The sequence below is a fragment of the Moschus berezovskii genome, chromosome 8 (assembly GCF_049115385.1).
Source record: "Moschus berezovskii isolate FMDL1 chromosome 8, NW_MosBer_1.0, whole genome shotgun sequence".
NCBI lineage: Eukaryota > Metazoa > Chordata > Mammalia > Artiodactyla > Moschidae > Moschus > Moschus berezovskii.
In genome coordinates, this window is record NC_142467.1 from 98,391,279 (window position 1) to 98,406,640 (window position 15,362).

General features: G+C 58.1%; 3 protein-coding genes across 5 annotated transcripts in view; all 3 read right to left on the reverse strand.

The window, feature by feature from the left end:
* Positions 1 to 22: 22 nt before the first annotated feature.
* Positions 23 to 7,800, reverse strand: ICAM5 (intercellular adhesion molecule 5). Its single transcript, XM_055431197.2, has 11 exons — positions 6,612 to 7,800; positions 5,405 to 5,674; positions 4,890 to 5,210; positions 4,382 to 4,669; positions 3,677 to 3,931; positions 3,299 to 3,547; positions 2,637 to 2,879; positions 2,276 to 2,554; positions 1,933 to 2,172; positions 1,282 to 1,548; positions 23 to 424 (listed from the first exon to the last, which is right to left on the reverse strand). The coding sequence occupies exons 1-11, from the start codon at positions 6,691 to 6,693 to the stop codon at positions 150 to 152; spliced, it is 2,769 nt and encodes a 922-aa protein (XP_055287172.2). The 5' UTR covers positions 6,694 to 7,800; the 3' UTR covers positions 23 to 149.
* A 207-nt stretch (positions 7,801 to 8,007) lies between these two features.
* ICAM4 (intercellular adhesion molecule 4 (Landsteiner-Wiener blood group)) lies at positions 8,008 to 9,470 on the reverse strand. The gene is made up of 3 exons (XM_055429611.2): positions 9,019 to 9,470; positions 8,596 to 8,901; positions 8,008 to 8,455 (listed from the first exon to the last, which is right to left on the reverse strand). Exons 1-3 carry the CDS (start codon positions 9,392 to 9,394, stop codon positions 8,337 to 8,339), a joined length of 801 nt encoding a protein of 266 aa, XP_055285586.2. The 5' UTR covers positions 9,395 to 9,470; the 3' UTR covers positions 8,008 to 8,336.
* Positions 9,471 to 9,590: 120 nt separating this feature from the next.
* Positions 9,591 to 15,362, reverse strand: part of ICAM1 (intercellular adhesion molecule 1) — a 34,963-nt gene continuing 29,191 nt past the window's right edge. For 2 of the 3 annotated variants that reach the window (XM_088839019.1, XM_055429608.2), the window contains exons 3-7: positions 12,620 to 12,928; positions 11,984 to 12,265; positions 11,649 to 11,903; positions 11,273 to 11,521; positions 9,591 to 11,190 (exon numbers count right to left, since the gene is read on the reverse strand). In XM_088839019.1, coding sequence (XP_088695145.1) covers positions 11,006 to 11,190; positions 11,273 to 11,521; positions 11,649 to 11,903; positions 11,984 to 12,265; positions 12,620 to 12,928 — 1,280 coding nt within the window. In that variant the 3' untranslated portion in view covers positions 9,591 to 11,005. The remainder of the gene's footprint in view (positions 11,191 to 11,272; positions 11,522 to 11,648; positions 11,904 to 11,983; positions 12,266 to 12,619; positions 12,929 to 15,362) is intronic. The other variant, XM_055429609.2, reaches the window with a different exon arrangement.

A 15,362-nucleotide genomic window follows, 5' to 3' on the forward strand; every position in this document is an offset into this window, starting at 1 on the left:
TTATAAAAATTTTATTGGGGGAGGGGGTAGAAAATGCGGGGTGACGCCCCTGGAATTGAATACATAAATAAATAAATAGAACAATAAATCAGCCCCCGTGTGAGTCTGGGGGGGGCGCGTCCCCGGCCCGCGGGGAGAGGGATGCGGGCTCACGTTGACGTCAGCTGGATGGCGAAGACCTCGCCCCCTGCCGGCACCTCCGAGGTGCCCGCAGCCTCTGTTCCACCTTCAGCGCCTGCGTCCCTGCTGGCGCCGGCACCCGCGCCGTTGAGACACACGGCCTCGCCTGAGCTCTCGGCCTCCTGCACGTTATACTCGCCCTTCTTGCAGGCGGTGGACTGCACGTAGAAGGCCAGGCCGGCCCCCGCGGCCAGGAGTGCCGCGCCCCCAGCCGCGCCGCCCACAGCGACCCAGAGCCACGGACCTGCAGGGTGGAGACGCTCAAAGAAGATGATGAGCTCCGGGCTCGGTCCACACGCCAAGCCCGGGCCACTTCTGTCCCCTCCCCAAAGGCATGAAGTCAGTCCTCATGCGCCTGGCAGGGAGCATCAGGAAACTCAGCCTTGGAGGAAAAGAGTGACCCCAGTAAGGGCACCCCCAACTCGGGTGATGCCCTTGACCCATTTTACACACCACCCAATCACAGGGAGGATAAAAGCTCCTAACCCCAGGGATACCAAGTCAATGAGCTCTCCTCACCCTCAAAACGATGGGGAGGGTGACCTGGTCATTCTACTCCCCAGAAAGACCCCAGCCCCTAGGGATTTCCTCAGCGGTTGAGACTCCGCGTTTCAACTGCAGGGGGCGCAGTTTCCATCCCTGGTCAGAGAACTAACTAAGATCTCACACGGCAAAAAAAGTTAAAAAAAAAAAAAATACCCCACCCCACCTAGAGATACACGAAACGAGAGTGGGAATCTTGGGGGCCTCACCCCAATCCTCTTCTCTTGGTCCCTCTTCAACCCCCTTCTCCACAGAGACACAGTGGAGGGTGAATTGCATCAAGTCTTCACCGCTCAAGTTAATATAAAGTCCTCATAACAGTCACATCCTCGAAGGTTCCCTTACTTTGACTCCAATCAGCTCCCCTGTCCCTCCACTTGCCACCTCGAACCCGCCATCAAAGCCCCACCCATCAGGGCGCCCCTAATTTCTACTCTGGTTCCCATCAGTGTCATCTGTGGAGATTGAGAGGGAGGCAGGGTGGGATCAATAATACCAAGGCGCAGGTCACAGCCGCCTTCCGACCCCTCACCCCGCCTCCTCCCCATTGCCACTTACCAGCCACTCGCACTGTGATGCGCCGCGTGTGGCGCCCATGCGCGTTGGTGGCTGCGCACTCGTACTCGCCGCCGTGGCTACCCATGGCGCCAGCCACGCTCAGCGTGCTATTATTGCTCGACAGGCCAATGTTGAGCGCCCCCGGGGGCGCGCGCCAGCTGATCTGGGCTGGGGGCCAAGCCTCGGCTCGACAGGTCAACGTGAAGTTCCCACCTGGCCGCACGCCTCCTGGAGGTGAAGCAGCCAGCTCGGCCACCACTGGGCGGTCTACAGGGGACAGGGTGTGGAAGGGGGCCAGATGCTGACCAAGCGCCCCCTTTTGAGACCTCCCCTCCTGAAATGAACAGGCAAGGATTCTGCCTTCCATCAGAGTCCCCTCCCCCTACCACTGGCCTGTTGGGATGAAACTGAGCCCTGCTTCACTGAGTGGAAGGATGTGGGGACCCAGGCCATTGCCTTTCAGACCCAGAAACTGAGGGGAGCCGGCTCTTGTTCCCTGGAGTTTTCCTTTACCCTCATGTTAAGGCCGGAATTCCTTGTCCCTGGGAACGGGACTAGGAGAGGTGCCCTTGAACAACCCTAGGCAATCCCACCTCTTCTATTCACTGTCCTGGAGACGGAGTGCCCTCTATCTGGTGCTGCCCTACTCACATTCCACGCCCACGGTGATGATCCGGGCGTCCGTGCCATGTGCGTTGGTGGCCAAGCAGCGGTAAGTGCCCGCATCCTCTCGGGACACACGCAGCCGCTGCGGCCGGGGCGCGCCTTCCCGGGAGCAGCTCACTTGCGGGGAGGGGCGACCCCGGGCGGAGCAGGCCAGCGCAGCAGCCTCCGCGCCTTCCAGCCATGACTGGTGACTTGGGCAGGTAGATTCATCCATTTGCGGTGGCGCTGCAAAACAGCCACGGGGTTGTGGAGGGGTGGAGGGAGTGGGTCAGGGAGGGGCCGAGACCCGGAGCGCCCCCTACCCTCCACCCGCCTGGGCCTCGCTCACACTCCGCGCTCACGGTGACCATCTTGACCATGGAACCGTGCCGATTGGTGGCATTGCAGATGTAGGTACCGGGTGCCAGTTCACTAGGGATGCGGGGGGCTCTGGAACCTGGGTCTGGAGGTGCCAACGGCAGCAGCACCCCCTCACTGGTGCCTCCGGAGCCAACACACTCCACGCTTGGCTGTGGCTTCCCAGCCACCTCACAGGAAAAAAGTCGCCCAGATCCTTCTACCCATGTCCAGTTGCTGGGGCAGCTCACCTCCTCAAACCTGGGGCCATCTGGGGGAGCAGAGCAACTGGAAGTCATTTATTCAAGGTTATTCTCACATGCCCCATCTTGAACCGTGTTGTCCCCACTCACATTCCACTGTCACAGCCACATTTTTAGCTGCCGACCCTCGAGCATTAGAGGCTTCGCAGCGGTAGGTGCCCGCGTGCTCCCGGGCCACACGCATTAGGCCCTCGATGACCTCGGCTCCCCCAAAGCGCACACAGCTCACATTGGGTGGTGGGACCCCATGAGCCACACAGCTCAGGGAGACCTCTGTTCCCTCCAGCCAGGTAATGCGTTCAGGGCAGCCCACGCTGTCCAGCGCTGGTGCATCTAGAGAGGGGAGTATTGTTGAGTTTGGGGTTTAGAGGACAGTCTAGAGTCCCTGGACCCTTCTTTCCCATCCTAGGCAGGCAGGCTACACTCTGCACAGGGACTGGTCACCGAAGCAAAGGAGTTTGGCAGTGATCACTGTTTGACCCTCCCCAGTCTTTGACCTAAAAATTGTTACCTGGTTTGGAGCACCCACCTTTCCAAGACTCAGCTCAAATGCCATGCCCCAGGCCCCTGTGGACACTCCCACCTCCTCCTCTCCGTCCTTCTCTTAAGATCTTCCCAAAATCCCGCTTACCACCTTCTCAAAATCCTGCTCAAAAGCACACCTTAGACCCTGTTTCCACCCTCCTCTATAGTCAGGCCACCCCTAGGACCTGAGAACCAGACAGAGGTGTGCCCCATGCACCCCCACTCACACTCCACCGTCAAGGTCACGTCCTTGACCGCCTGGCCTTGGTCGTTGGTCGCAGTGCAGCGGTAAGTGCCAGCGAGCGCACGAGTGACCGGACCCAGCAAGCCCAGGGCCAGCACCGCCCCGCCGTCGGGCCGCGCGCAGTGCACCGAGGGCTGTGGGTTTCCGCGGGCGACGCAGCGCAGTGTCTGCTCTGGTCCCTCTGGCCACGTCCAGCTCCTGGGACAGTCCGAATCATCCAGCCGGGGAGCGTCTGAGGGCAGGGGCATATATATACAGGAGCCTAGACGTGAGAAAAGTCTCCACTTCCACGACACCGCCAGAGATCGGGCAGGCCCTTGAAATGACGAGGAGGGGGGCGAGAGGTTAAAGGCCAACTCACATAAAACGCGCAGCTCTACGCTCTCGTTCTTACTCAGGGTCTCCCCGTCAACTTCGAGGGTGGCGTCGCAGAAGAAGCCACGCCTGTCGTCGTTCTCGGTGGCGTTTAGCTGGAGCTGGGCGGGCTGTCCCGGGGCCGCAGCTGGAATTCCGTCTAGTGTGACTAGGGCTTGGGTCTCCGCTGCGCAGGTTACTGTCACCATCGTCCCCTCGGGGGCGTTGGGCTCGCTCAGGGTAAGGAGGGGCTCCGGGAAACCTGGGGCGGGGGGCATTGGCCGGGAGACCACTGACCACCCCCCTCCCACCGCTCAAGGCTGCAGCTCAGTAACCCGAAACTTACCCCCTGCAGCCGAACAGTGCATACAGTGCAGGTTCAGAAACGCCCCTCTTTCCAAGACTCAGCTCAAACGCCACGCCCCAGACCCCTGTGGGCACGCCCACCCCACAAGTGGGCTGTTCGGGCCTCTCTCACTTCTTGCCCCGCCCCCTTGAGGAGGTCAGACGACATATCTAGGTATCCGCGTCGGGTCTGCGATCTTGCGGTTGGGGCAGCTCAGACTCCACCTCCTAGCTACTATCCAGCAGGTAGTAGCTGCCCCGCCCCTTCGGAACTCTCGGGCCACGCCTATTCGGATACCACGGCCCCACCCACTATTGGCCCCGCCTCCGTCTTCCTCTGGCTCCATCCCCGAGGTCCCACTCTTACTGTAGACAGTCACGTTCTCCCGGGTCTCTCGGCTCTCGCCCCCCAGGGTCACGGTGCAGACCAGTTGCCTGGCGCCCTCCTGCTCTGCGCTAGCTGTGGCTGTGGTAGTGGCCATGAGAGCGTCCCCTTCGAGGGTGACATCGGGACTCAGCCTCTGGTCCCCCAGCGACAGGTAGACACCAGCCTCCGAGACTGGAAACAGCCCATCAATGACGCAGCTCACGGGTCCTTCTGAACCCACTTCCAAGAGCCGGGGGGCAGTGAGGCGAGGGGGTTCCGGAGGCAGGGCTGGTGGTAGAAAAACAGAGCTTGAACTTTTGCACCGAACGCTCAATATATTCTAAGCGTTTCACATGTACTATAGTATGGAATTATCCTCAAGGCAGAGAGGAAAATAACTCAGCTGGTGAGTGTTGGAGCAAGAATCAGAATTCTGATTTCTCTGCCTTCAAAATTCTTAAACACCAGCCCGACCCCTCTTGGGCCCCTTCTCCTCCTAGCTACTCACTGAAGGTTCGGAGCTCTCTGGGAGCTGAGCTGTTTTCAAACAGCCCCAGGCCATGCGGCCGAAGGTCCAGCTCAGCACGGCAGGAGAAATTGGCCCCATGGTCCTCCCTGCGCGCCAGGACCGTGGCTGTGAGCACGCCGCCCCGCGCTCGGGGTGGCTCCCCGGCGAAGCTGCGGCGGATCAGCTCCTGGGTTCCCCGCAACAGGGTCAATGTGAGACTCCCACGAGGTCCAGCACCGGGGACCCTACAGCTCAGGGTGAAGTTCTCGCCCACCGGCTGCCAGGCAGGCAGCTGCACCAGCTCCACACGATCTGGCCGTTCTGCAAGGAGGAGGAACCACGGCTGTTGGAAATGCCAGGCTCAGAAGGACTTGGCTTGGAACCCCGGGGACCAAGATGGGGAGGGGTGCGGATTCAGAGAGTGGGGTCTGGAGGAGAGGACCCCTTGACCCAGGGAGCGGGACCTGGAAGGGAGGGAAAGTAGTGTAGTAAGAGCGTGGCCGCTGAGAACTCACGAAAAGTGCGAATGAGCCCACGCGCCTGCAGTGTGCGCCGCGCGCAGCGGAAGAAGCAGACCGGCTGAGTCTCCGGCTCGCGAATGTCCACCAGCTGCCGCGCCAGCCAGCGTAGACCCCTCTGGGTCCCATTCCGGCGCAGCGAGGTCTCCAGGCCACCGCGCTCGGGCCGTGGGCAGTTGGTGCTGCAGTTCAACCATAGCGATCCCCCGCGTTCCACGAGCGCCACTCGGGGCTGCAGGTCCGCCCAGAAAGGTTCCTGAGTGACGGCTGCTCGGAGAAACGCAAGCTTAGCCTGGGAGCCACCTCCCTGGGATCGACGTGCCCCTCTGCCCGAGTCAGGGATTCCCAGGGAATGAGCAGAGGCCACAGCCGGGAGTTCCAAATCCTGCCGAGGTCTCGAGTTTACAAGCGCGCTCCCGAGACCTCGAGGATGTCTCTGGTACACGTTAGCGAAGTGTCCTGCTCTCCAACGTGTCAGTAGAGTGATGGGGAAGCATACGGGGAGGGGAGAGAAGAGAGGAAAGATGGGGTCTCCAATGCACACAGCAATGCTGGGAGGAGGAGACCCCGGGCAGAGGAAGGGAAACCACCTGGTTCTCACTGTTCTCGCTAAGAGAGGGAGAGACTGTGGTTGAAGTGGAGGGGGTGTCGAAAGAGAGATGAGACTGAGTCAAGCAAGGGTAAGGGAGGATTCCAAACCCGGTGAAGAGGTGAAGAGTACGGAAAGAGGTCTGAGGCTGGGCCCAAGAAAAGAACCGCGGGAACAGCCAACAGCCGATGGACTCGGTTGCCAGGGCTCCGAGCGGAGCAGAAACAGCGCCTTTGAGTCACGGCAGTTGGTGAGATCGGGTCTTCGTTGATTTCGAGTAGGGAAGATGCCGTAGGGGCTATGGTGCATAGTAGAACATAAGGAGGTACCCCGGGAAGGGTCAAGGGAGACGTGGGATCTCCAGAGCTCGAGGATGGATGCAAAAGAGCAACCAGGATCTCGAAGAAGGCAGGGTAGAGACCTGAGCGAGAAGTCAGGAGGCTGGGTCTTCAGTGTGTGTTGGGGGGAAGAGGGTAAAGAAGAAGGCCCCGGGGCTCAAGGTGGGAGCAGAAGCGTGGGAGCGAGGCGAGGGCGGAGAGGGGAGGAGCTTGTGGCCGCTTCTCGGGTCCAGGAACTCCGCCCCCACCCTGTCCACCCTCAGCCAGACCGGCTTACCTGTGAGGCTGAGGAGCCCCAGGCCCAGGGCAGCCCAGAGGCCGAGCAGCGCCCGGTGCAGCCCTGGCGAGGGCCCTGGCATCGCCGCCGCGGGGGAAGCGCAGGAGGCGAGGGGACCGCGAGCGCTGAGCTGGGCTAGAGGACGGCGCTGCGCGGCGGGTGGGGTGTGGAGGAGGCTGAGTTGCGCTCGGGGATTGGTTTAACGTTGGTAACTTGGTTTCCAAGGAGGGGGCGGCAGCAGAGGCGGCGGTAGGGGGCGGGCAGGCGAGCTTGCACTAGACTACCGGCCTTGGTGAAGGCGTGCTGGCAGGAGCTAGCGACCCCCGGGGTCTACGTGGAGGCCGGCCCCATCGCCCGGAGCCTTCTGGGGGCGACTGCGCGCTCCCGCGTCATCCCCGGCGGCGACGTGAAGGTTGTGGGGGATGCAGGGCTGTCCTTCGCAAACCCCCACCCACCACTTGCTTAGATTCCATAAAGAGCTGGACTCCGAACTCCATCTCCATATTTAATCCCTCCTACCAGAGCCTCTTGAGGCGGGGATTGTGTCGGGGGCTAGGAGAGATCTGAGAAGCGGAAGCTGCGAGTGGGAAGATTCTAGGAGAAGATTTCGGGATGCCTCTCTCACTGATCCTTCCCCTTTTAACCCCTGGGAGCTGAGAGTTACAGACACGCCTCTAGTCTTTCTCTGGCTCCGCCCCCGCACGCGACAGAAGGGGCGGGGACGAAAGTGACAGGGAGTTGGGAACACGTGCGCGCGCGCGCTGCGTTCTCGGGCGTCTAAATTAGGGTCGGCTCGGCTCTGGGTCTGTATTTACCCAGCGTGCAGCAGGCACGTGTCTGCGCGGCGTGTGTGAGCTGGGGCTGCCAAAGAGCGTCCCCATCCGCTTTCTGCGCGGCGGGCGGGGCCCTGGACCCCACGGGCCTTGCCAGGCATCCGCTGCAGGCCTGGATTCTGTGTCCACCCGAGGCCAATAGGCCAGCTGTGATACTTTTGACCCTGACTCTGGGCCCCAGATTTGGACGCTCTCCATGTGCCCACCTGGCCGGGTGACTATCAGGATGTTTCCAGGCTGTGAGTCTATGACACACACCCGCCCCCTCCCACACACACACCATATGATTGCTCCTTCTCCTCAGTCACCACCCGGGTATCTTTTCTGCAGATCCACGTCCCTCAAAATATACATATGACTCCGCCCACCTGTGCCCTCCCTCCTAGAGCTAACGGTGAACTCTGGGGATTACTTCTCTCCCCGCCCCTGCCCTCCAGTAAAGTGCAAGGTCTCAAGGGGGCGGGGTAGGAAACTTAACATCCAATCAGAGCTGCTGTGTGGCAGCGCTGGAGCCAATCAAAAGAAGCCACACCAGGAAGCCGCCTTCTCAGATCCTGAAGCCCCCTAGGGCCCATGTTTTGCCCTTCTGCTCCTCACTGATAATGACCAGGAGAGAGGTTTTTACTACACAAGCTGGCAACGCAGAGGGATTAGGGCTCCGGTATGGGGGACCAGAGTGAGGAAACCTCAAAGGCCCTCAGGAAGACAAGGAACTTGGAGAAGAGGCTAGGCCAAAAAAGAAGACCACTTCAGTCATAGGAGGTGCCCTAATGGGGAAACTTTATGCCCAGGGGCAGAGCTGGCTGAGAAAGTCTTTATTGATCCAGGCAAGGTTCCACCAATTGTCCCAGATTCCTTTTTCCTCCAGTTCAGCCTGCATGGACCAATGCCTCTATGCCGGAGACTGCATCGATAGGTACTTTCGCAGACAGAGGGCCCCCACGACAAGAAAGATCCCCACAAAGGCTGCGATGGAGGTAGAGGCCAAGGCTTTGGACGCAGGACTCCAAGCTGGGAATAGGAGGGGAGAATTCGAAACAGAGCCCTTGGAGGTGTGACGACCCCCATGGACAGGCTCTAGCTTGGCCCGCGCACCCTGCTTGGGGTCATAACACCTCCCCACTCCTCCCAGGATTATAAGGGTGCCTCACCGGGGACTGGCAGCGTCACGGGTGCCGAGCTACTGAGGACCACCAGGCCGTCGAGATTGAGGCGGGCGTGGCAGGTAACGGGCTGCCCAGAGTCACCGGGCCGGGAGGGTAACAGGTAAGTCAGCGTCACGTTGGCCAGATCCAGGCCGGTGAAGCGCTCCAGGCTCTCAGAGTAGATGACTCGGCCACCGCGCCTCAGAGTCACCACGAAGAAGCCCACGGGGAAGACGTGCGTCACGTGGCAGCGCAGAGTGTAGTCACTGCCCACTAAGACCGGAGGCTCCAGGATCACGCTGCTTGGCTGTTCTAAAGCAAGAGGGGGCCGCTGGGCAAGGTCCGAGGGCTCCTCCTAGCGCGACTGTCAACTACCCCCACTCCGTCCTCCTCCCCTCACCCCAGACCGGCTTGAGCCCTGTCCCTCACTGTAGGTTGTAATCCTGGCGGTGGCCCCCCGCGTTTCTCCCGCGCAGGTGACGGAGCAGTGCACATCGGAACTCCAGGCCCTCACATCCAGCAACTGGTAGGATACCCAGCGGGGCCCACTGAGCGTCTCACCCCGCCGCAGCTCGGTGTGGAGGCTGGAGCCCTCCGGGAGGGGGCAGCTGCTGCTGCAGTTGAGCCACACAGAGCCCCCCAGCGGCACTGCCTTGAAGTCGGGGCTTAAGCTCACCCAGAACGATGGGTGAGAGCTGCCCCCCGGGCTTTGCGTCCGCGCACCCCGACGCCTCCGCGCGCTCCCGCCTCGCGGGTGGGAGGGCGACAGCAAAAGCAGTAGCGAGACGAGGAGCAGAGACCCCATGGCAAAAAGCCCGGACTGAAGGGCTGGGCGCCAGGGAGCCGGCTGGCTCTGCAGATAAGGAGGCTCGTAGCACCGCCTCCTCGGCCCCACCCGGTGGGGGGAGAGGGGAAAGGGGGTGAGACAGAGACTGAGGGGCCCAGGAGCGTTGCAGGATACACCCCACTCCCACGGCTTAAAAAATGGACTCTCGACGCCATTCCAAACCAAACGTCATGTTTTTTTCTGGAGAGGGATTTTTCATTTTCACTAAAGTCTCCAAAGGCCCTAATAAACCTCACATTTGGATTAGAGCCTGAGGGCTGGACCTTGAACCCTCAGCCTTTTCCTGGAGAGGAAGTAGGAAAACTGGTAGAAAGGCTCCAGCTGGACATGACACCTCCCCTCAATGCACACAAGGCTGGGAGGATGAAACAGCTAACAGTTATTAGCACAAGGGAGAGGCTTCCCACGCTGGGAGGGGCTACTCCCAGGCCTCGCCTCCCCACTGCCTGCAGGACCCTCATCGCTGCAGGAATTTGGAGCTGTGTGGTCCCACCGAGATGGAAACAGGAAGGGCAAGGCAGGGGCACACAGGGGTCAGGCAGAGTTTCATGCGACCCTGTGGTGTAGCTATCAAGGAGTGAGCACCAACATTTAGGCCTGCCACCAAGTGTCAGAATCCCATGGACAGAGGAGCCTGGGAGGCTACAGTGTCCATGGGTCACAAGAGTCGGACATGACTTAGTGACTAAACAACCAAGTGTCATTGTGAGCGTTAGCAGAGATGCGTATGGGTGGAGAGGTGTCTGAACAGAGGTCACTGCTAGTTCTGGGGTATAAGGGCTCAGTGGGTCATCTCTGGGCATGTCACCAGCAATACCCTATCATCACTACTAATCCCTTTCTGGGAGAAAGCAGCTTGGCCAATGGAGTGGGAAATACTAGCCCCACTTAATCTTTTTGCCAGGCACTCTTGTGCAGTGCACAGCCAGAATAACTGTACCTGACAACCCTGACTGAGATTCGACCGAGGGCTCCCTGAGGGCTGGAATCAATGTTCTTGTTTACAAAGTCTAGCCCCCGTAGAAGGCACTCAATAAATAGCTAGTAGAAAAACCAGTGAATAAATATGTCATCATCACGATTTGGGAACAGTCTGTGGACAGTAATGCCGGAGCTGGTTTCTGTTCAGAGGAAGTGTGGGGATTTGTGTTTCAATGCTGCATGTGTCTAAGCAGGGCCGCATCTCTCTTAGGACTGTAGGGCCTCAGCACATGCAGCAGGGGGTGAGTTTCAGTGTTGCCCAGTTGAGTGTCCCCATGCTGGAGGTAAGGGTCTCCATCACACAGCCTCCGGCCAGGTCAGACTTTGACATCCCTCAGAGTTGTGCCCTGAATCTTGGCCCCTTCTTTTGTCTTAGTCCTCTGGCTCCAGGTCAGGTGTGAGGCCTGGGGGTCATATCTGTGCAGAGGCCATGACCCCAGAGGCTGTTTATCCTGACTGAGTCCTCTATTCGGTCCTCTGGCATCCAGGGAAGGTGGGTGTAGCTTAACGGCATGTGTCCACCCATTTGTTGATGCAGCCCCATTTGTCATGGCTTGGGGAGTTGAAGAGGTCCTGTCCTGAGTGGGCTCAGGGCGGCGTGGATTGTGCATTCAGTTTCAAGGCAGCCTCTTCTTGGGCCTTCCGGGCCTTCTGTAGCTCGTATTTCTGGATCTTCCTCTGATAGTTGTAGATATAACCAGCGGTGCCCAGAGCGCCCAAGATGAGGATCACAGCTACCACCGGAATGACAATGTCCAGGATATTCTGGCCAGCTGTGGGGAGGGCACAAGGCAGCAGTGAGTGTTGAGCTGGCCAAATTGCCCCTGCCCTGCCCATCCCAGAACTCAAACTCACAGAGCACATTCAGGACCACTTCACGGGTGACTTTACCACGAGTGCTGGTGGCCCGACACAGGTAGGTGCCCGCCACCTCCCGCTTGACGGGCCTCAGGTCCCCGATGGGTAGTGAAGCCCCGTCCCCTTTCCGGCTACAGTTCAGCTTGGGGATTGGGTTCCCCCGGGCCTCGCACTTCAGGGTCTGCTCCGAGCCTTCCTGCCACGTCCAGTTTCCCAGGCAATCCCGCTGGTCTAGTCGGGGGCCGTCTGAAGAAACACAGCAAGGTTGGGGGTGGTTGGTAGGGATAGGGTGGGCCTTGGAGGGCAGGAGCTCTTAGGGTCTTGGTGTTTGGGGTTTGGAGCTTAGGGGTCATTGTCCAGCAGCCTCACTCACACAGGACATGGAGCTCCCGGGTCTGGTTTTTGTGGACCACCTGCCCAGCTATCTCCAGGGCAGCAGAGCAGGAGAAGTTGTTCCCGTGGTCGTCGGCACTGACGTTCAGCTTCATTTGGGCCCTCGGGCCCGGAGGCTCAGCTGAGACTCCATTCAGCTTCACCAGAGCTCCATCACGGGTCACGCACTCCACGGTCACAGTAGTCCATTCTGAGACCTCAGGCGGGCTCAGGGTCAGGGTGGGAACCGGGAAGCCTGGAGGTGAGACACACAGTGAGCCCTGCCCCCGGCATTAGCCCCACCCCCTCGGAAGGCTCACTTGGGTTTCTACTTACTGTAGATGGTCACGTTGCCTCGCGTCCTCCGGGCCTCCTCTCCCAGACTCACTGAACACTTCAAGGAATGGGTGCCCTCCTCATTTTCCTCCATCCAGGCCTTGGCCAAGACAGAGTCACCACTGTACGTGATATTGGATTCCAGTTTCTGGTCCCCCAGCACCAGGTAGACCTCAGCGTCGGAGGCTGGGAACAGTCCATCCAGCATGCACTTCACCGGCCACCGTGAGCCTACTTCTACAACCGGGGGGGCCTCAAGGTGCGGGTCGGTTGATGGCAGGACTGGCGAGACAGAGCCAGTGTAAACAGACATCCTGAAGCCCTCTCCTGGGTCATTTCCATCCCCCCACCTGGAACGCCCTCTTCCAGGGAAACTGGCTGGGTCACTCTTGTCTCAGACACACGTACCACTTGCCCTGGTCACAGCCTTTCCAGATCATTCTGAAGTGCAGGCACCCAGCCCAGAACATTCCACCCCAGTGGCCAAGAAGATGCTCTTCCCAGAAGCCTTTGCAATCAAGGTTGCCACTTTCTCAGCAGCCCCATGGCCAGGGGCCTCTCCTTCCCAGGAACCCTGCATCCCAAGCAAGAAATCCCCTTCAGTCCATCTTCTCTGCTGGCTCCCCAGTGCCTCACCATAGGTCTGGAGCTTCCTGGGGGCTGAGGTGTTCTGGAAGAGTTCCAGCCCTTGTGACCGCAGGTCCAGTTCCCAGCGGCAAGAGAAACTGGTGCCATGGTCCTCTCTTCTCGGCTGCACCGTGAACCTGACCTCAGCGGGCTCCCCCTTTCCCAATGGCTGCCGGCCCAGCTCCTCCTCCCCTCGGAGCAGCACCACGGAGAGGTGGTCCCGGGGGGCCCCGCCAGACACCTGGCAGCTCAGGTTGAGTTCTTCACCCACAGGCTGCCAGAGGGGCAGGAGAGCCAGCTCCACATGCTCCGGGAACCCTGCAGGGGAAAAGGGTGTTGTGTGAACAGGACAGGCTGGCTGCCTGCCCACAGGGGGTGTGTGTTGGCCCTGGACACACCTGCTCGAGGAACCTCACCACTTTTTCCCCAGAACACTCCCCAAACCACCTAAGCCAGATTGGAATGTTAAGAGCTTCAGGATAACCGGGTGAGACGTCCGCAAGTGGTTGTGAAGGAGGCAAAACAATTCTTTATTCACCGCAGCATCTGAGAGTCACAAGCGGGAAAGGAACTTCAAAGTCTATTGCCAGGAGTCCCAGCAAATAAATACAGTACATTTAAGCTGCCCAGTCTCTAGACTTTGCTGTAAAATAAAAAGAGAAATTCTTCCTTAGTTTTCTAAGTGGCCTTAGTTTTCTCCATGGCAACTCTCACCTCTGAGGTACAAAATCATTGACTGAGTTCATCTGTTTCTCTATTATTCCTGCCATGGAATGCTGGTCCAGGAGGGCAGGAATCTTTGTTTTGTTCCCTGCTATACTGTTGGCACATGGGAGGTGCTCTGTGTTTGTAGAAAGAATGAGGTTGGACTACCTACACCTATTCGAGGCCTTTTAGAAGCCTGCTTTTGAAGGTTCCCAAATAAACTGTCTGATCCCCTGAAATGTCAAAAATGTAAGAACAACCCACAGATGCTCAAAAAAAAGTCCCCCGAGTATCCCCTGAAACCACCATCTGTGGGCTGGGTATTCACAGGCCAGGGTCTCCATTTTGCATGAGGTAAGACTTCTAAGCCTGGATCTTCCTGCCAGTGGGAATTGCCAGCATGAGCTGTGGCTTAGCATTGAGACCCACCCCCTACTCCACCCTAGACTCCCCAAGGAGGGGTCTTGAGGCTTCCCACTCCTAGTCCCTTCTCAAGTGGCCCTAAAATGTCACTTAAACAGCAGTGATATTGGGAGTTGGTCTGGGGACATGAGTTCACCTTCTCCCCAGATTGCCAAACTTCTGAACAAAGCAAACTTTCCTTTCCCAACTAAAAAAAAAAGAAAAAGCAGAGATCTTAATGTGTTAGGAGCCTAGAGTTGATTTCTAGCTTTTCTGCTTCTTTGCTATGGGTTATGGGGGAATGACTTTGCCACTGAATAGTCCCAGCCCTTGTGACTATAGAAACCAAGCCTCAGTTTTCTAAGCTGTAAGCTGGGACTAATGAAGGTAGAAGTAATATTATTTATTTTTAGGACTATTATTAATCCACTTCAGAAGTTGAGAGAGTGACTGTAAATGGGCATGAGGTTAATTTTAAGGTGAGGGATATGACAGATACATTCTTAAAGTAGATTGTGGTTGTACACCTCTATAAATACACCAAAGTTCATTGCATTGTCCATTAAAAGCTGTTAAAAAAGAGGCGGTGAGAAAAGCCCCAGACATTCAACTCTTACTTCTGACCATCTGTTGCAAACCCTTGCTTGCAGAGCTGAAGGCCTCCTCAAACCACAGTCCCCAAATGGGACTCGCATCAGCAAGCCTAGCTCCTTGCCCTGAAAGCCAGACTGGGGCAGGAGGTCTGTTCCACTGGTTCCTCCTTGACTCCCCATCTTTAGTCCCGAACCAAGTCCCGATTACTCCACCCTTCAGATGTTTGTCGGTCACTCCCTTCTGGTTGTACGTGTCACTGCCCACGAGATCTGTGACCTGGATTGGGTCCACAGCCGGCTGCTCTCTGGCTTCCTCTAAGTTCAGCCCTCTGCTCCAGATCCCTGGTCTGCTTACACATCCTCCAGAGGAGAAGTCTCAGCTTCACAGCCTGGCATTCGAGGTCCTGCCAGACTCAGCTCCAGTGATACTGATCTTCTGATAGTCAATCCCTCTGGTTTCCCCAATCCCAGGCTCTTTGTTTCTCCACTCCAAACCTTTGCCCAGTCTGCTCCTTCTGACTAGAATGCCTGTCTTTACCAGCTCCTACACGTCCTACAAAGCCCAGCTAGGGCTTCCCTCCTGCAGGAATTACAACTCCTTCTAGAGAAAGCTCAGCCACCCAGGGATAAGATGCTCCCTTATCTTTCCACTGGTGGTGGGGCAAGACCAAGCTACAGTGTTTCCTAGGTGATGCCTTGCTACTGGGTACAGCCATCTGTTCCATTTCACAGAGGTGAAAACTAAGGTAAAGTCTGGAACCCAAAGAAGGAGAAATGTAGTCGTGCAGGACTCAAACCTGGAGGGAGGGGCTCTCAACTGTCAGGCTGAGAGGCAGACAGTCCTGAGAGGAGGTTTCTGGGTGGGGGTTTGGTTTCAGAGGCCACTGGGAATGTTTGGGGACTTCCCTCACTTGGCTAGCCGCTGCTCAAACATCCTTCAAACCAGAAACAAACCTGATATTTACCCCAAAGCTTCTTTGACACAGGTTCTGTGAAGGCAGAATGTCCTTCAGGCCTCACTGCCTCATTAAATCCTTCCAAGGAGGTTTCAA